Source organism: Thunnus albacares, chromosome 14 (genome assembly GCF_914725855.1).
Source record: "Thunnus albacares chromosome 14, fThuAlb1.1, whole genome shotgun sequence".
Lineage (NCBI taxonomy): Eukaryota > Metazoa > Chordata > Actinopteri > Scombriformes > Scombridae > Thunnus > Thunnus albacares.
The window spans coordinates 7,162,969-7,184,315 of record NC_058119.1 but is presented as its reverse complement, the minus strand read 5'-3'; the positions used below and the strand labels follow the sequence as shown (position 1 = coordinate 7,184,315).

At 40.8% G+C, this 21,347-nt stretch overlaps 1 protein-coding gene across 2 annotated transcripts in view; it reads right to left on the bottom strand.

The window, feature by feature from the left end:
* Window positions 1–304: 304 nt before the first annotated feature.
* The window catches only part of LOC122997564 (regulator of microtubule dynamics protein 2), a 32,882-nt gene continuing 11,839 nt past the window's right edge, over window positions 305–21,347 (bottom strand). For both annotated transcript variants that reach the window (XM_044373784.1, XM_044373783.1), the window contains exons 3-11: window positions 15,876–16,053; window positions 15,674–15,776; window positions 14,025–14,085; window positions 4,522–4,597; window positions 3,878–3,955; window positions 2,173–2,271; window positions 902–955; window positions 673–753; window positions 305–482 (exon numbers count right to left, since the gene is read on the bottom strand). In XM_044373784.1, coding sequence (XP_044229719.1) covers window positions 429–482; window positions 673–753; window positions 902–955; window positions 2,173–2,271; window positions 3,878–3,955; window positions 4,522–4,597; window positions 14,025–14,085; window positions 15,674–15,776; window positions 15,876–16,053 — 784 coding nt within the window. In that variant the 3' untranslated portion in view covers window positions 305–428. The remainder of the gene's footprint in view (window positions 483–672; window positions 754–901; window positions 956–2,172; window positions 2,272–3,877; window positions 3,956–4,521; window positions 4,598–14,024; window positions 14,086–15,673; window positions 15,777–15,875; window positions 16,054–21,347) is intronic.

The following is a 21,347-nucleotide window of genomic DNA, read 5'->3' as shown; positions in this document are numbered from 1 at the left end:
ATATACTTGATTATTGAGACAGGGAAAATCAATTAATTAGATTATTTGGTACAGTGGTAGTTTGTTTTCCACTATTTAAAAAACTTTTGTCTACCACACCAATTTAAAAAAGCTGTAGGACGGTTCTGACTATATTGTTCCTGATGCTGATACAATGCCACAGCTCACCTCCCTCCACTCACAGAGTGAATTAAAATGATGGCCTCTCAATACAAGCTCTCTCTCTCTCTCACTCTCTTTATATATATATATATTTATACACACACACACACACTCACACACACACACACACACACACACACACACACACACACACACACACACACACACACACACACACACACACACACACACACACACACAGACACATGTGGCCCATAGCACATAGAAAATAAATTCCCAAAAGGTTGTGGTATTGCACGGTGATGTCACACTCCAAGCACTGGGCAGAGTAAGTCCAGTTCCTTCTGTGCCTCTTCATCCTGAGGAAAAAACATTACTTTTAATACAATAAAGTAAAATACAGTAAAGTACAGTATGCACTGATTAGCCAGCTACCTAAACAACTCCAGGATTTGATTTAAGCGTCCTGAAAACATGGGTGAAGGAATAAGCCAGCAAGATTTTTAGACTGTATTTAAAGCATTGTGATAGGACAGTGATGGTTCCTACCTCTTTCGAAACAGCATTCATTGAACAAGCAGCTTCAAACATCTTCCTAGCATTTTCCCTTTGCCCCAGGTCTTTGTAGCACTGCCAAAGAAAAGAACAATAACTGTCAAAGCATTGTTTAGTCCAAGAAGGATCTCACAGAACAGAGCACAGTTTAGTCCAAAAAGCAAGATCTGGCAGTGAAGTCTCAACATTTCTATGTAAATGATAATGACTCTCTGGTACTGACCTTAGCTAGAAACACATAGTTGAGTTTGGAATATCCTGGATGGAGCTCCTCAACCTGAATGAAACAAAGAGACAAAAAAGGGGAAGGCTTTCTTTCAGCTTTCAGAGAGAAACTATATCTCTGCCCATTATGCCCATTATATATATAGAAGCAATACTCCAGTACTGTTTATATTACATATTCAAGAGAATTCACTAGGAAAGCTTTAATGGTAGCTGTCCATTTTAACTGGACTACACATTCTTCTATGGTCTGGATTTAAATGAAGACACTGTTCTTCAAACAGGAATCTGTATCCCTTAAAGGTCTGGAGGAATTACCATTAGCTCATTTCATCCTCTCTTTCTCTGCAGCTCCTACAACCTGAACAACTCTCCTACAGTTTTGTCCAGATAACCACTTGTTATGGGCCGGAGATCCTCTTTAACCTCACAGGACGTATTTGTTGAAGCTCAACAGCCTCTCTGAAGGCTGTCCTTGAGGTCATGAGCAACATGTTACAACAAGGTTTACTTAAATCAAATTGATGGGTGAGATACAAAAGACATGAGGAAGAGGCATGCACAGGAATATTGGCCAGAAGCAAAATTCATTTCTCTACTATATAAACATTCGAAATGTGGGAATGCAGATTAAGCCTTTCTAAATATGGAGGGTTTGGTCTGTGAGAACTGGCAAGTTATGAACATGACGCTGCACATTACATTTCTTTAATCAGGGCAGCTCAGGGAAGAACGTGCCTTAAGAACACAAAAACAAACACAAACTCAATATTAAAATAAAACAGTAATCCATGCAAAATTAGTCTAACTTTGCTTATTTACCAGGAACAAAGGCTAAGTGGAAGTATTTCTAAAGAGGTAAATATACTTCAAATGGGGTACTTTACAATACAACAACAATATTTGTAACTTTCCAAAACTGACGATCCAACCATCACGCCCACTTCTCACGGCGACTGCACCATGGATGCGGAGGTAAGAAAGTAGGCAGGATTTATTACTTCTGTCACTTTTCGTGTGTTCAAACAAGTACAACACCATAATTGCTTTTGAAAAAAACTGCCCGAAAGTGTGCAGTGTTGTCCCCATGTCTCGCGTCTTACCCCTCTCTCTGACAGCAGGCTCTTTGCGCCGCCTTTTTCATGATAGCTATCACTTTTACTAGTTTGTTTTGAGCATACTCCGACCTTAAGGAGTGGTATGTCTGGAGTTCCCCAGACTGATGTAAAAAAGTACAAAGAAAAGTGGTTGCAAAATTATTCACCGAACCTTAAGAAAATTCTTCAGTGCGTCTTCGACTGTGGCGCTTGGAGGTTCTCCAAATAAGGTGGCAGCAACTTTCCTCTCAAGCCAGGATAACTGGGCCACCTGCGAAATAAACACCTCAAGGTAAAAGACAATTCTGCACATTAGTTAAAGAGTAACGTTACACCAGGCTGAAAAGCAGCGGTTCACTGCCCTCTGTGGTTGAAAGTTTCAAGCCTGTTTCACATGCTGGATGTGGTCAGAAACGTGCTCTGTTGCACCAAACAGTGATGTCACAGTGTCATGACACCACTGCAGCAAGTTCAGCAGGTAAACCACTGGAGGTCAGAAAAAACACAATTTTCAGGGGGTGTTAAGTTGTGAATAATAATGGCCATCAACTTCAAACATTTTTTTCCTGCACAACTCCTAAAAACTTTCAGAAAAGGACCACATTCCCTGAGGTTTCTACAATGAAATCCACAACTTGTCAATGACATGAAGTTCAAATTCCACAATCACTATTTGTTATCCTTTGTTTAACTTTTTAAAGATGACTTTTGACTGTCTCTCATCTTGCTTAGACATATTGCTGCTATCTCTTGATATTTCTATGTAATGTGGAGATTTTTCCTTTTTGTCCCTTGAAAGTAATTATCTCTCTGAGCAACCAACAGTGGATTCAAGTGCTTTAACATTTAATGGAAGCAAAGTTGATGAATTTTGTGGGTATTTGTTTTGTTTTTGTTTTTGTTTCCATAACACCCACAGAATTTAATTACAGGTTTGGTTACATATCATTTTCCTTAACTATTCCAGGCCAGAAAAACACAATTTCTTGACTGTGAATTTTCCTGTACATTGATACCTTTCCAGTGACACTTTTCACAGAAGATGATAATGGCCAGGACAAGCCTGGGTCAAACATGTAATGTTCCTGCCTCACACCATTCATCATGGTAACGTCTAATTGCAGGTGTAGCATTGCTTTGGCGTCATCACAGGTTATTTCAAACAGAACCGCTGACTGAATGCAAACAGTAGATCATTGTTGAACATGAACACACCACAGCCCATAAAACTCAATCCCTAAAAAAAAAAAAGTAGTGTAGTAGTGTTACTACTCCAAATTAGCACAGTCCCTCACTACTGCCCTTGTACCAACAGTGAAGGTGAGTATTATTAATTTAATCAGAGCAATTTCTATAATAGCTTCCTTACTTTCTGGCAGTTAATTTGACAACTGGAACCAAGTTATGTGATTAGTAGCTCATGAAACAACAAGAACAGTTACAGGCTGCAAAATGGCTGCAAACTTTTACATCTGAATGATAATAATTCATCACACCATAATCAAATATACGAGTATTGATTAAATGATTGGCAGACAAAACATGGTGTTCATAGAAACCATTATGAGCTGCATCACAAACAACTTCCTGCACTGAAAGAACATGAGCCGAACAGAAACAAGATGAAAATATCTTCCTGGTACAATCTGATTCAAAGCTAACAATGGCTGGTGTTAACCTCCTGTAGCGCTCTCTGTGAATATCGCAGAGGGAAAAACAAACCTCAGGGAAACCTAAACAGTGAGAATGAATGAGGGGAAACGGTGGGTGTGTTAGGCCACGCCGACATGTTGGCCTCCATAAATTCCCTGTTCGTGGATGTGAGGAGAGATGGGAGAGATAGATGTGTAGCGCAGTGTGTCGGAAGGGTCACATACAGCGTAGCACCAGCGGCCCAGCAGGTAGTAAGACATGGGGTCTTGCGGCTTCAGCTCGATAGCTTTATCCAGATGATCCTGCGAGGGGAGGCAGACATACAGACAGACAGGGAGAAGTTTTTCACTGTTGATTCATGACACGGCTGCTATTTCCACTGCCTTCTGTTCTGACCTGATCTGTCCTGCTTCACCAACCCACAAGTATTTCACAAACACCTCTCACACACGCGATCTCGGCGAGCGACCACACACTCCTGCCTGTCACGCACCCTCCCCTCGTTCTTTTCCACTCTCCCTCTCTCCAATTCAGCTTTTTTTTTTTCATATCTTCCCTCTCCAGCTCTCTATCTCTCTCTTTCACCTGTCAAGAGTTTTGCAGGTACACAGTGTTTGGGGGAAAGCCGCTGACAGAAGATAAAATGCTACGTGCCGTTGTTCCACACACTGTCTTATGCAACTGAATGGCTGTAGGAGTGGCCTTCTGTGTAGCCAAGCCCCTCTACTCTAAGTTTATGAGAAATGTAATGGTCAATATATACAGTATTTATGAAAAAATGTATACAAATAATAGTATGTGGCAAGCATTTCACTAAATAATCACAACAAGCTTCAGACTGTACTGTATGTGCTAGAAAACAGCTTACCTTAAAGATGTATCCGTTCTTTATCTTGTTCTGTACTGTGTCATATTCTGCCATAATTCCACACATGATGGCATACCTGTTGAGAGACGATACTATATTGACATTAACTGTCTACATCTTATATTGCCAAAAAATTATGTCCAAGGCTCATTGTTTTCTGCAGATTTTCACTGAAAAAAATGACCACTTTTTTCTTTTTTCAAAGTAGTTTGAACTGATTTGCATAGATTTCGTGTCAGCTGTATCAGATCATTTGTTGTGTTTCTTCATGCAAGAAGGCGCTAACCATCACAGTTCTTCTTTTCATCAGATCATGGCAGACAAACTTTTCAGTGAAAAAATTGAGAGAAACTGCAACTCAGCAACAAAAGCAAGTTGAGAAAAAGGGAGAAATACTGCTATGTATGGATGATAAATTGTAGTTTTAAAATCTCTGTGTTTTTTTTTTGTTTTTTTAATAGTCAGAATAGCCAAGGTAAACTCTCTTTTTTAAATACAAACAGAAATGAACGACTTTCTCTAATACCCTTTTGGGATCCATAAGCTTGGCTTGAACGCAAAAGCATTTTTCCCCTTTATTTATTCTGACAGACAGAAAAGAGCATGCTTGTGCTATTCCAACATCACCTTGCTTCACATTTACACAGATTAATAGATTCACAAGTGTGAGACAGTTTAAAGATGTCAGTATGCTTCAGCTGAAGTGCTTGCTGGGTGGTCAAACCATGTGCGAACCACATGGTTTCGACTGCTAACACAAGCTCTCTTTTATAATTTCACTCCGCCTTTGAGTGTGACTGAACAGCTATAAACACTTCTGCCTTCAGATGTGGTCGGACGACACTTCGTACAAGCTTTTTCATTTGGAGCATACCCCAGCCTTAAGACAGCTGGTGATCGGATGTCTTGCACAAGGTCATCTCAACATCATCAGTTAATCCACCCACCCAGCTGGTCCAGCTATTTGAATCTTTGACCTTGCATCACAAGATCACCTCTGTCCTTACTTTGCCTCTTCTTTATAATGCAGAGTGACTGAATTCGAAACTCTCTGTTGATACTGTACTTGTATGTTGGTTGAGATCCAACTGGAAAAAAAAACATTTTGAGCCTTTCTGACAAGTTAAATGCTTTTTGGGTGCCCAGTCCTGACTCACAACGATAAAGAAGTCAAGTACTGAAGATTTGTGTGATGGGAGGATGGAAGAAGAGGAGCTCCGCAGCACCTTTAAGTCACACCACCTTTTCTATGGGTCACTAACGATGAGCACAGCAAAGGGGCACTGAGAAACCACCGACACTCAACCCTCTTTAGCAAGACTCTTCGTTAGACAACACCATCAGAGATAATCCACTTCACCCTCTTCCCTCACTCACTAATTAATACACTGACTTAGACCAACAGGCAGGTAGGAGGGAAAACAAAGAGCGATTTCAACTTTGGGATCTGTAAGTCAGCATGACGCTGAGGGTTTGAAGAGGAGCGGAGGAGGCTGATCAAAGTCTTTTCACCGCACGGCTGCTTTAATCCTGCTGGTACTCTGTCAAACACCACAGAGCGACATAAACACCTTTTTATATATGAAGGATCAGCGGGTAGAAAGGTCACCCGACAGCATCGTCTGACATGGTGGTGCTGATGGTAGATGGAATCTGCAACTGTGTGTGTGTGTGTGTGTGTGTGTGTGTGTACTGAAGTGTCTGGTATGTGTGTATGGATTTCTAACAGGGCATGATTTGGCGGCAGGCTACTGTTCTCTGTAGTCACTCACACTGTCTGGATCAGGCACAGCATGCCGACATGGATTACAACACCAAAAAAATAAGAGTAATAATGATAAAAAAAAAAAAATGAATGAGCTCTATTGAGCTGTGGCAGAGTGCAAATTGTACTACATGATTAGCAGGTAATTACAAATTACAGTAATGTTGGGTACACTTATCTGTCTCACTGGCATTTAAGAAACTGGATGATTTGACTGCAAGTTGACAATATTCCAGACAGCGATCGATCAAAATGTACAAAAAAAACAAAACACATAATGAAGGTGGTTGTAATCGGTGAAACATCATGAAATCATTAATCTTCATCCTAACCATTATTACTCCCACTTACTGTGGGCGGTGCAGAAAATGAACAGTGATACGACAAGTACTAACCACATCACGTTTAAGGGCCCTAGATATTCACTGCAAAGCAAACAGAGGCAGATGAATTGTGTGTAACTGTAACCAAAAAGATCTGTGTTTATTTTCTTAAGGTAGCTCAGGGTGCGGCCATGCTGTCGCTGGTTGGCGCTCGATGAGTGCAGAGCTCCACTACATCACAGGAGCAGAGATGCTATCTGTCTGCAGTTGTGCTGCCTGGCTTCCAATGAAAACAGATTGCTGGATGTAAAGGCTTTGAGCAAATCCATCACCGGTGACTAAATATCTGCTGTGAGGAAACTGAGCCAGGACACTGTAGGTTTGCGCTTGGTCACCACTACGTTTTAATTCAATTTTGAGCCCCTGTCATACAATAAGAATGCGTTGCTCCGAGAATCTGTGTGGCAACTACCTGGCTGCATGATACCGTTTAAACAAAGTGAGAAAATCAAAGCTGCAGTGAATCAAATATTATCAGTGAGAAGTGTGAACAAATATCCTTTGGAGCTACTGGAGGAGCATTTATCAGAAAAATGAACTATACTCAACAACAATAGGACCTTTTTCTTCATTTACCAAATTTGAAAACTAAACACTGAAGATAAGTTGATTCACTTATTAGTTGACGGAAAATGAATTGATAACAACCTAAAAATCAAAATCGTTTAAGTCATTTTAAAGCAGACATGTCAAAACATATCTGGTAGCAGCCTCTTAAATATGAGGATTCATGTTCTTTCCCTTTTGATATCAATTGAATAACATTGGGTTTTGGATCGTTTGCTGAACAAACAGGCAACTTGCAGATGACATCTTGATGTGTGAGAAATGGGAAATCTATTTCTGGACACTTGGACTAAACGATTAATCAAAATCATAATCGACAATGAAAATAATGATTTGTTGCCGTCCATCTAGCTTCTCTGCACTCCTAGAAGTCAATGCTCTGTGAATCCAAGGAGTCAATTATAAACGAATAAGTTCAGCTCCTTCAGGAGTTACACTAACCAGTTAGACATTCCTCTCTTTCTACGAGCATGCTATAATATGCTGATGTGATTAAATGCAATAAATCTAAGCGATGGTGAGATGAGGATAGTAACCAGAAGAGCATACCAAAGAGGAATAGTAATCATAATTGAGATTGAGCATTGCCCAGGTGAAGGCTGTTGGAGAGATTGCTCAACATCCAGGTTACCGCAAGACACATTTTCACTTCCCTCTGATTGGCTGTCTCTGCCATTATTCAGCATGTAGCAATTCTGGCAATGTTTATTGAGAAGTATTTGGACCAGGAGTGCCAGTGGCAGAGCTGTTCATGATTGGCTCTGCATGTAATAATGTTGGCTCATCACGCCACCTGGACTTTCCCCTGTGGAGTGAGACTGGGGAGTGTTTGTATTTAGCAAAGAACACTTTCAGTGAGTGTGTCAAAGTACATCCTAGTCATGCGTTTCTGTCTTCTATGTGGTAAAAATTTCTTTCGGCACGGCACAGGGGAGTGTGGGATGTTTTTGTTCTCATGCAACCTTTCTATTGTCATTGTGTGAAACAGCAGCAGGCCTTCGGTGGGGCGGAGAGAAGTAAGGGGAGGGAGTGTATAAGTAGAGGGGATGTGAAGGTGTAGAGAGGTGTGTCTCGCCTCAGGGGCCTACCTGCTGTTGTTTATCCTTTCCTTTCTTCTCTGAGCTGAAATACTAGCTCTCCTCAACTGTCTAAGGCAAGAAAAGGGAAATATCAAGAGGAGGAGGAAAGGTGGGCGGTGGCAAAACATGACAGGGGGAAGATGAGAGGAAGACAGAACACTTAATTGCGCATGGTTAGTCCGCGTTTTTTATCGCGGCTCAGTGAAATCCCCCACTCTACTGGGCAAAAACAAAAGGGCCTAAGTGTCAGATGCTTGGCGGAAACAGCAGATTGATTTCAGCCTTCAAATCCAAACATAGAGCTCATTCAAAGACAGAGAGGGCCAGGCAGGACTCCAGGCTAAAACTTGTACAGAAACAGGGGGGAGGAACTTGTGGAATTCAAGGACAACCTGTGAGACAATGTGTGGGAGTGAGTGAGGTGCACTGATATTCTTAGCCCATGACAGCATGAGCTGATAGTGTTTTCTTTGCATGGGAGTATGGGATTTGTGGCTGTGTGTCAAGTGTTCCCACAGTGATGAACTGTAGTACAGTGAGGTCTGAAGTTTACGCACACACAGGGTTTCCACGGCTACTGGAACAGAGCACAATGCTGCCACAGCGACACTAACGATGACTGCAGCAACGGAGGCACGTGTTTGAAATTAAAGTTGTCTTTGTAGAGGTCAAAGTCACCCCATCCTCCCCCTCCTCTGACTGGCACTGCCACAGGCTTCCTGCTTAATCCGCGGGCCTTTGTACCATCAGAGAGGCCCTATAGTCGGGGATTTACATGGGCTGAATTCACACGGTGGGATCACTGAAAACGTACCTATAAACAAAGCCGGCGATACAAGAATGCAATCACATCTCCCAGCCGTCAGCCTGCAGAGATTATACAAATAGGCTTCACACTCGTTGTCACGAAAGCACCCTGCATAACCCAATGCATGCATATGCTCACTCACACACATTCATACACCCACAGACAAAAACACATCCTACACTATATCCCAACACATTAGCTCTCTTTTGTAAAGTGGTTTCCTAGAAAGCGCTTGGGCTGCAGGATTAATCGAAATACAACCCTTGTCTCGGTTCCCTGTGCGATCTCTTTTTTTTTTATGAAAACGATTCTGCTGTGTTTTTATTAGCGGGGACATCCAATGCATCAAAACAAATGCTCCAAATTTCTCCTTAAGCAGCGTAAAAATGACAAACTGTGCACAGAAAGAGGCGGCAGGACACTGACCTAAATAAAGTGTGAATGACACATTTTTGCTGTTCCTGAGAAGATTCTTCTTTTACTGCATTTTACTCCTCTGACAGAGTCATGGAAACTCAGCGATAGTGAGGAAGAGCAAAAAAATGTATCTACCCCCAATTCTGACAAAAACGCTGTGCTTTTACCCTAAAATGTTGTGCTGCTGTGTGCAACAATTCAAAGACGATGACGATGATCATTAAAAGCACCTACATTATTTTGAAACCAAAAGTAACACCGAAAATTAGTTTGAAAATAGTGTGGAAAATTCTTGTGGCCTGATCACTCAAACATTAAAGGATTGCTATGCAAATGCAACTCTATGCCTTCCTACAATGGTTCTTCATGTTGTGCTAACTGCCTAAAGTGTTGACAGTCGAGGCAGATATGTAGATTTACTGTATGATCAAGTCCAACAGTCTGTTTTTATCAATAATAAAATCATCATGCACAGTCTAAAGACTGTGAGGGTCGCTGGGGATCACGCAGGACTGAAGCAGCTCTCACCTGCTGGAGGTTGAAGGTGTATTTTGGGGCACAAGTTACAAGATACTGGAAAACATTTTTCAAAGTGTTCTAGGGAGTAGACAACGCACTTAGCTGATTATTAAGTGTTTCATGTGGTTGCATATGAGCTGTCTGTTAAAAAAAAAAAAGCAGTATCTAATGATCATATTGCTTATGCTGTCTGCATGTAGACAATATGGATTACAAAACAATTTTTGTGTTAAGGAATGTGTGCAAATTGTGTGAATCACGGGGGGAAATTGTGCAGCCCTAGAAAGCACTACAGCCGACAGGACAGTTACACATTACCGGAGTGCTTTTGAGGAATGACACCAGAGGAGGGAGAGGTGGCGGCATGTACTCTGACATGCACAGAGAATTAAAAAAAATAGGAGGTGACAGTGTGTAGAACTGTTGGAGACACTGATCGTATCCATCTCAATGGCACTCTTTGACTAAGCCAACTGCCCTCATACACATCTGACTTCAAAAGAGTCCTCATCCACCTCTCCTGGGAAAAGTACAGAGGTTTTGTACTTGACAGAGTGGGAAAGTATGTGTAATCTCTTGTGAAGTGATGACTGTTACACGGGCATCACATTCATTCATCACTCCGGGTCTTCAAACGGCCAGTCAGAGAGGATGTTGCATGTTTTGTGACTGCGTGAGGTTCACAAACGTCTTGCAACTTGTAGCTGCACATAGACAATGTTTAATGTGTAAAAGCGTCGGGTTAGTGTAAATCCTGGTTCTATGATAACAATCTGAGATCTTTCACTATGGGCATCGCCTTGGTGTTATGCAAATAAATACAAACCTGCAGAATGAGCTTCAACTTTTTCAACTTACAGTTCAATGTCAACTTTTGTGAAACTGGATTTATGAGGCTGATACCAATACCAATATCAAAGAGTTAAAAAATCTGATAAACAGTATCAACTTACTTATTGGCAAACATTTGTGCTGATACTTATATATTAGTAATAAGCTAATATTGACCAAAAATATCAGGCAGCAAGTTATTGGTCTTGCTCTAATGGCCACTCTGCACAGCTGACAGTCACTCCAGATATTACTGTGTTTCAGAGTCGTTTAGACCTGAAGAGCTAAACTGGGACGTTGCTGCAGCAGCAGAACACCTTTCATGGAAACACAGTGTATATATTAACATCAGTGACTTGCCATGCAAGCTACAGCTACAATAAATCAGGTTTGTTAAGACTGTCTCCTCACCACACCTGCTAAACTGTCACTCAGAGATGTCTCAGTGAATATGCATTAGGTGTTTGGGCCTGTGTGTGCTTGTGCTCTACAGGCCATAATGTCTGATAATATCTCAAAGCTATGCATTTTCACAATTACAAAATACTTTACATGAATTTAAAAATCATTTGTAATTGTCTTGGGAATCGCATAATTTGTTCCAAACTTATTTATAGGTCATAAACAGTAATCTGATAATTTGTACTTGGAGATGTGTAAAACTGGTTTGACTCAATAGGGTTTGTGTGTGTCATCAAACTTGTAATACTGAATGAAGTTTCAAAACAAATGTTTTGGAGAGCATCCAACTGCAGCTGGCTTGCTAGGATTTTAGCCAGCTTTGAGGTACTGTACCATGAAGAGTAAAAATGAGTCCGCGGGCCTTGTTTTGGATGTCATGACACAATGATAACAAATTTGGTGTACAGAGTAAAACTGACATGTTAAAGCAATAACTGTGTAAATTGGGGTGCATCCAGTATTTCATCCCTTCATGCAGGGGCAGAAGCCACTGTGGGCTCATCTTTCATTTTCTCATTACAGTACACTAACAAAATATATGCTTTTGCACCAATTATTTGCCAAAATGTTATAATTTTCATCAGTGTGTTGCATGCAAAGTTTCAGCTGTGTCTGCATCATTTATATCTGTGCATGTATTATTACACATTTAAAAAAGGGAATTCAATGCAAGTTGCAAATTATTTGTGGTTCTTTTTTATAAAAGTAGTTTCAGTGGCAGAAGAGGACCTGACATTCAGGAAAACAGGTGACAAGTTTTCTCACGGCATCGGTTCACTAAGTAAACAGTTACCTCAGACATAAACTTCCTTGCAACACTGCCTGGCACCGTCCCCAGTCCCTGCCTCCTCCCTTCTCCAAAGTGCGGCTTTACCTACTTTCTCCTGTCCATTCAACTTAGACAGCATTTCTGCTCGGTTTAAGAATCTTACAAATTCCATTAGTGGATATAGGATTAAGCATTAAGCTTTTTTAAAGCTGTTGCTCTTAATTAACTAAACAAACACGGCCTTCTATTTCACTTGACGTCTCGAGTGCTGCGGTATGTGCATGAGCTAATGCTAATTATTTCCTAACGAACAGAGCAAACAGGACTGCTGGCACGAGCAAGCAGACTGGGACTATTTTCCATGAGAAAACTTCACACGCGTGTATACAGAAAGTAACCACATGATCTCAATTACATAGGACACTAATTTAGGGAATGTAATTAACAGTAACAAATACCTACACTGGGGAAACTATTAGTATGATATAAACAAGCTAACACAGTACACTGTTTACTCTATGTAATTATATATGATCTATGCCCGTTTCTGAACCTGTGTTAAACAAGTCAAAATAAAAAGGGGTCTGATGCAATTTTATTGAGGCTGTGTCTGAAGCAGGGCACACTTGTTTTCAAACCCCAGCAGTTGCAAGCTGATGGCAGAGCTGCATCTGGTGCAATCTTCATCTCTCTGTTGCAGCCATGGATTCCGTGTATGATCAGCAGTCAAGTTTTGACACGAGCAGTGTTTCAGATGAGGAATGCACCACTGGGGCCTTCACAAATATAAACGGGATTCATGCCATCAGGCCCACTCTGCACAACTAATTAAAAGCAAGGGGATTTTTTCCCTGAGTCATGAGCGACCAGGGAGGTATACAAGGAGAGAAGAGGTTCTCCTGATTTTCTTTCCTTTAATTTGTCTTAACCTACGGCTGCAAAATTCCCCTCAACTCTTTATTATATAGTGAGGACCACCTAAATGTCCAGCAGTGTTTGATGGAACAAATCAGACAAGAGACGACAGCAACATCAAAACATAAAATGCAAAGAAAAGTTACGTGTGGCATTTAAACCCACAATGCCTCAGTGCCACAGACTGATTTATCACCAGGATAATCCCAAGCATTAAAAATGTAAATATGTGAGAATGTACAGCTCATGCTGTGAAGCAACCACCAACATAGATGAACTGCAATAACAGTAAACTGATCACGTTATTTATTCCAGTGTAGCCGTCAGTCTATGTGAGCAATGTAGTCCGTGTTTACATTCCTGAAACTGGATGTGATGCTATCAGGTGGATGAGGGGGTGACCTGCAAGAGGGGATGTTTACGAGGTAAGCTACTATTATCTTACAAACATGCATGCCTGCAAAGCATGCAGCCATGCTCTGCTGAAAACCACTATTTCACTCCTTCATTTGACAAAATGTATTGACTTATCTATTCAACAGTATATATTTATTTATTTGCATCGCCAAAACACTGCAGATCCCCACCTATTTTGGTTTGATACAAAGAGCAAACAAACATACTGTCACTTTGTCTTCTACGTCTCTGGGCTTAATTCGAGTTAAACATCCAGGCAGACATCGAGGAACAGCTGCTCCAGGCTGACACGCCACTCAAAAACCACAAGCCCCTTAACATCTCATCTGGGGAAAGTACCTGTGTTATGTTTTCATCCTGTCTCATCACATTCACTGAAAAGTTTACCTGAATTACAATTCAACCATGAGTGATTCACACTATGGGGCTCAATGACAGCAACTAACATGACATCAAACTGCACCTTCCTTGATTGTGTCAAATAAGGTTTGTTTTTGAAATGGCAGCTCCAAAGACTTTATTGAACAGAATACACAGGATATAAAGAAGTTGGGAAACAACTTGAACCTACCACTGATGACTTTCAGCACATGTAGGGTTCAGCCTCACTGCCTCCTCTCCAACTTTCTTCCCTAAGAGGAAAGAAAAGATAGAAAACAGATGATGATGATGTTTCACTGAAACACAAATTCAACACAAGCAATTTACCCCGGACATTCTTTTTCACATGACAAGAGAACATAGCACGGATTAATAGAGTCAAGGAGTGTGTTGACTGAGAAAACACAACAGGATATACATGAATCAAGAAATGTCACTCGGTGCTGGATTAGAGCAATAAAAACAGAAGTGATATGAAATGCAATCTAGGATGGGAGCTCACTTTTAAATCCTTCATCACTCAGTGGAAAGTGTCACATTCTTTCTGATCTATTAATATCTAAATGAATGTTAAATATGATGCCCCACTGCTTTAAATATCCATGTCTCTAACACTGTCAAATGCTTTGACACAGGTGTCTTTGCAGGAAGCACCTGCTCTGCTCTGATCAGAGGTGCATTGATGACGAGGGATTACAAAGAAACAGGTCAATCCAGTCTGAACTTCAGTTTAATCACAAAACAGCCTCTGTTTGAGGAAAAAAAAAAGCATTACACAAGACAAGCACGGAAAGTCATTGCTTGCTTTTAAAGGGCTGGTGGGAGCTCACTGAGAAAAATGTTTTGTCATCATGAAGTTGACTTTAAGACTGTCAGATGTTCTCTTTGTTGAGTGCAATTCTGTTTACAGTATGTGAAATAGATGTTCTGTAGCATGAAAAGACTGAAGTAAATCTAAAAAAAAAGGTTAAAAAAAATAAAATTAATATGTTTAAAAAAAGCATTTTTGACTATATTTATCAAAATTCATGTCTTTTTTCTTCCTGTAAAATATTTTTTATGACTCATTCTGCACTTGAGGACATACGTGATTTGGATCAACCAGCTAAACCTGCAAATCATATAAAACCGCTCTGGATCATTAGCTTCCAGGTCATATGAAACAGAGTCATATCCTGGTAGGAGGTGTGTGTTTGGATGTCAGCTTGCAAAAACGTACAAAAACTAAAGATGCTTTATCTCCCCTTACATTGTAACTTTAAAGGCCCAGTCCAGTTTGATGCACAGTGGTGCCTCAAGAACATTGATGTAAGTTGGAACAGTAGATATTGAGAATTGGGCCTTTTTGACTAGAATTTGACTAGAAATGTCTTTAACAGAGAACCAATATAATCAGTTTATTATAAAGGGGATACGTAATGTAATCAGACTAGTAAGACAATTAATACTCAGACCTAATAACTGCTTTCCTTCTGAAATGGATGACTTAATTACAAGTAAGCTTGCTCTTTGATTAATTTCGACTGTGCAACACTTGAAAGATTATTCAAGCAGTAAATCCTACCTGGCCCATTGTAGACTGTTACACAGACAATTTAGAAATTTAGTCAAAGCTGCCAGACATTGTTTTTGCCAATTTTCCGAGGGCCAACAATTCAAACCAGCTGACTGAGGTCAATCAGAGTCTTGAATGGATTTGGGTTTTCCTCATGAGATACTGAAATTTGAGGTTTGGCCAATAAAACAGTTGTGGTTATGACATTTTAGCAGCTCACTTCCAGAGTGGAAAGCTCAGCAAATGAGCTATAAAACAAGGTAAAATAGACAATGTTAGATTACCAGTTTCTGCATGGATCTTCTTTTCCTCCAGAGCAGGGCTGATGTCATGAACATCACAGTAAGCTCTGGTTAGTCGCCAAAGAAATGTTGAGTTCTGCCCAAACTAGAAAAGTACATCAAAGTGTTAAGACACAGATTTGAGCTACAAGGGGTTGCATACATTCATAAATTCATTATACTGTATAACAGTGATTTACCACACCTCTTCTCTCTGCTCTAATAGGATGTCGAGACTTTCCCTTTTGTCAGATTCAGTGCCCTGACGTAAACGGTCGATCTTCTCAACGAGGACAGATAACTTGTCCGCAGGCTGTTCTTCAACCCCCGGTTCTGCATCACTTAGCTCCTCTTCCTCAGAGTCTGTCAGTGCAGTCATATACCTGAAAGCACAAACACACACAGGGCACGACGTGTTAGTAAAAGGAAAGGTGTGGTTTCACTTTGCTGTCAGCAAGTCCACTTTGCTGATGTGGATTAGAAGCTGTACTGAATAGGTAGGTGGTTCCAATCACCAGACCAGACTGTTTCCATCCTGCCATCAGCAAGATGTGCAACTTGGCCTCATGAAGCATCAATAAACAGCCTAAACGTTGCCAGTTTCCCTGAATTACAAGAAGATGGCCCGTGTCCCGGTAACTCAATCAAAAACCATCTTCTGCCTGTGAGGTGGAATGAAAACACCTCAGCTGAGGAATTTTTCAGATCAATCAACATCCAGTCTTAACGAGCACTTTTACTGGCTGTTTTCTGCCAGGTGCTGATTTAAAGGATCAATCTTCACAACCTGTTTACACACAAATGGCACTGAGTTTGTTTACATAAGTGGGTCAATTAATTGTTTATAAATACTGGCTGTTAAGAAACTCTTGACGTCTGAACGTGGATACCTGAAGGCTTTTCTATGAACACAGTCAGACTTGTTTGTCAGGGTGAGGCACGCAACACTCGCATTAGACGTTTTATGGTGCCCTTTCAACTACTGTAAGTATGTACTAACACCCTAAGCTAACACTTAAAAAGCAGTAGTAAAAAAAATTGCTATATTAACAGTAAAGGTAGAAATGAAAGACATAGGCAAGGGTGAAAATATGAGAAGCCTTATGAGCAGTGTTGGCACCCGCTGGATGTGCGTCATTGGTGGTTAAGGGAATATTTTGGGCTGCGAGCCACGGTTCTGGAGGGATGTGTCAGAGCGGGCCGCAGACAGAAACACCAAGGACCCAACAGGTGCCTCGCGCCGCAGGCTGCTTCCTGACTCCACCCCACAACACACACCTTCAACCATGAGTGCTGTGATCACAGGAGTGATATGAGGGCATTTGAGCTGCGGAGAATTTTCTTCAGTCAAGAGTGGAACTGTCAAAAATAATGCACCACAGCTGACAAAATCAACAAAAAGGACCTGCATTGGTGCTCTGAGATCAAGGAATTCTGTCCTCTTTTTCTAAGTTTAACGTTTACTTGTCTGTTACCACCAAATGTATTCTACATTAAATGAAAATACATTTGCTTTAAAGTGGGCCTCTGACATTTTTTCTTGGCAACTGTGACCAGAAGTGACAATTATGGGATAATGCAACGCTAAAAGATGGTGTAAAAGTAGCACAAGCAGAGAAGAGTCATATTGTTAGTGATTTGACTTGGTAATGTCATACAGAAATATCTAATAAATATCTATAAAACAGGATTTATTCCAACAGACAAAGGTCTTTTCCTTTTAAGTCAATATAAACATGTATAATCAAAGATGATGAAGGGCTCCTTCCTCGTTCAGTGAGGTGCTGCAGAGTAGTGGAGCACTCAGGTGGCCATAACATGTACAAATAAGACCTTTAAGGCCAATTCATGCTTCAGCTTTCCACTTTCCGAGTTCCACGTCCATGGACAGCTGTGGACTTGCACCACTTACACGGTTCAATTCATACTTTTCGGGGGTCTACGGACACAAATGCGCTTCACATGTGTGCACTAGTAAACAGGGTTGCAGCGTGATAACTTACCAGAGTTGTAAAATCTGTGAGTATTACAAACTGCTGTGCAGCGTTTTTCTGATCAGCCTTTAAACACAATAATCTGTTACTCCAACCAGACTTGCTGGATCATATTTCATTGTTTCACTAACACTTTAAACAACACGCCCACACCAACACAGCTCCTGTATTGTTTTACACAGGACTGTTTTTAATCTGAACGCAGCTGAGGAGTTTCTGTATGTTACTGAATAACAAGAAATGGTCAAAAAAAGAAAAGCGACAGCTTAATGAGAACAGGAACAGGCATTCCTGTTTGCTTTTCTGGCACATGCACATTTGGCGCGCTTCAAATGTGTTCAGTCCATGCAGTCACAAATTTTGGGCTGTGTGCGGACGTCCACAAAAGGATCCATGCGGAAATGGGCGGATGACGACATTACGTCTCGTGGACCAACGTGGACCCTCGCAGACATGGAAAATATGAATTGACCTTTATGGTCACTAGTTTTGCATAGCTTCCGGCTACAATCTTTGTTTATTAATGGCCTGTATAGATTTAACAGGAAACCTTTCTCTGTCAGAATAAATCATGATTTTTGTTACTTTACACTCACTTTCTCCCAGTTTAGCAATATATTCCCCACCCTGCAGTGAGTTCATATTTTCAACATTCTATCCTTAAAAAGCTTTCTCAGCGGATCTTTGCCTGAAATGTCCAAATCATGGGAGACAAGCATGCAGCACCGTTTTACATAGTTATACAGTAGTTCTGTAACAAGGCCAGCAGGTCTCGGAGACTTCCCCTGCATGACTCCTTGAAAGATTCCTAAACCGCCAAAAACAGATGACATTTAGTCATATAAAGTGAGAACTCTGTGACCCATTGGATTTCATTCACACCCAGTGGCTTGGTAGGAAACAGAGAATCACTATAACTGTAAGAGACTTTACAGTATCTTTACTTTAATCTTCATCTGTTTTTATACTATAATTTTGGGATATAATGCCAAAGCCTGTCTACAATCCTCCTCTCTACACTAACCCCTGAGTAAACCCTGAAACCTGCAGGCAAGGCTCAAACCATTTATTGGCCAATGCACCTCGGCTTAAAGAATCTGAATGGTTGTGCTTTTATGTTTACTCTGACTGTTGTGGTCTTCCTCTTTGTCTGCTTACACCATAATACAGAGAAATACCTGCAAAAAAAATAGGCCTGCCCTTCAGCTATGGTAAGACAGTCATTTCTTAAGACTTGTGTCATCATTCATTCTCTAATTCATTCATCCTTTTGTACTTTTATTCATTCAGCAGTCTGTTTTACCTCCCTCCCTGCAGTTATTTACTCAGTGGAGCTGGAGAGACAGGCAGCAGAGTACTAAGTGATCAGCGCATTCCTGTCACGCCATTCCACGGCTCATGAATCATTTGAGTTGAAAGAGAAAAGACGCTAAGGTTCTATTTGTATTACGGTGCGTGTTTACGTAATGTACGTATGTTTGTGCAGGAACCATTATTATCCTTGTAATGTTACTAGCGGTGCACGGCTCTGAAAGAACATGTCTAAATATTGTCATTGCCATTTCAACACTGACCAGGTACAGAATATACCAGCAGGTCCTTTTATGTCTCACACAGGACAAGAAGTGAGATTATTTTCTGCAGGCAAGTTCAGTTTGCAAGGGCAGAAAAAACAACATACTTATTCATACATGCAAAAAAAAAAATGAAAAGAAAAACACGTACAATCTAACAAGTTTTAAAGATCAATAAATCACTGAAGTCATTAAAAAATATAAATGCAGCACATTTGATAGTTACGGTTTCACAATTTTCACATTTTATACATCATCTTTTATGTGTAAAACTCATTATAACAAGTCAGTACCAGTACCAGTCCTTTATAGTCCACTTTTTTATAAAGAAACAGTAAACTACATCTACCCTTGCTGTGTCAACCTCAAGCACTTAACAAACAACGTTAAGTTATCCAAGACTCGAAGGCTTTAACCTCCGTTTCAAGCAGGATGTCTGCTCACAAGGGGAGATCAGTCATTCAGTATAAATAACCCAAGGGGCAATGAAGGGAGCTCTCAATAGAGCTTAGCATAGGCAGTCTCTGTGGTTACACTATTCAAAACAAACCTGAGTTACCATCCCAACATCACCGGGCCTTGGAACATGCAACCCAGCTTATTCAGAGTGTATCTCTGGTGACAGGACCAAAGAACACCTTCTCTCTACAACAGTGGCTGAATGGAGAGTCCACTGATTTATTCTCTACCCCCCTCAAAGACTCAGCAGACTCTTTCGATGTTAACTCCCACTTTCCCACTACTGGGCTGTATAATAACCATGTAGTTGATAGGGCTGAACGAGTAATTGATTTCAAATCAAAATCGAAACTTGAAATCAAAATTTGAAACAATGCCATTGGCAAATTGCAAAGGCTACAATTTAGGATATATGATACGTAGTGCGTCTAACCCAGGGTTTAAACTGCCGTGTCTATGGTTTCACAAATCCATGCCATCCTCCTTGTGCACCAGTCATGCTCACCAATCAGAAGTGGCCAAAGGCGACTGCATATACGCTCACCGACAAACATGTGAAACCCACCGAAAATGTTACATTCGTGGTGCAGAAAAATGGCCTCCATTGAGCCAGAAGCAGCGTTGGACAATTTAGTCCCGAAGAAAAGCAGCACTTCGGTGGTATGGGAGTATTTCCTGTTTGAGACAACAGATGTGAAAGAAGGTACTGTGCAAGGGCTGTCGTGGAACAGTCACCACATCATGAGCCAAAACCACAAACCTATATCAGCACTTGAAAAAGCGCCACCGGCAGCTATATGACAAGTGTACAGCCAAAAAGCCAAGTGAAAGTAGTGATGCTCTAGCCCAGTCTAGTAAACAGACTACTATTTCAGAGTTGTTTGTGACTGTTACTCCGTATGAAAAGGGCTCATGAAAGGTGGTAACAAACACCATAATGCACTACCTCGCTAAAGACATGGTGTCGATTAACACCGTGACCAAAGAAGACGCTGGATAAAAGATATGCAATTCCCTCCTGTCCATACTTCACTCAAGTTGCCCTCCCAGTGCTGTACATAGAATGTAGGAAAAAAGTTGAGACAGGGCTGAAAAATGTACAGTATTACCCCACAACAATCTTGTGGTCAAGCAGGACGACTGAGCCATACCTAAGTCTCACCGTACACTTCATAAATGATGACTTTTATTTGAAGAATCGCTGCCTGTGAACGGCATACTTTCCTATTGACCACATGGGAGAGAATACTGGTCATGGACCAAAAGAGCGTTTGTCCAGCTGCTGTCTGAAAGAAGAGGGCCAGACGTGCATCACCACTGATAATGGATCAAACGTTATCAAACTAATCAATCAATGGACCAGGCTTCAGTGTTTTGGCCGCAGGCTGCATCTTGCGAATGTTAAGTATAGGCCTCTCTCTCTCCCTGTGTGTTTGTGTGTATGTTTTTGTGTGTCTTATTCTTGTTGATTGTATTGCTTTCTGTGAAGAACTTTGTGCTCTTGCTAGAAAAGTGCTATACAGGTAAAGTTAATATCATTATTATTGTTGTTGTTGTTACATTTTCATTTCATTGTTTTTTTTTCTTTTTCAGAAAATGCTGTGAAAGATGACGTAAGAGTAAATCGGGCAACAGGACTCTGTAAACAGC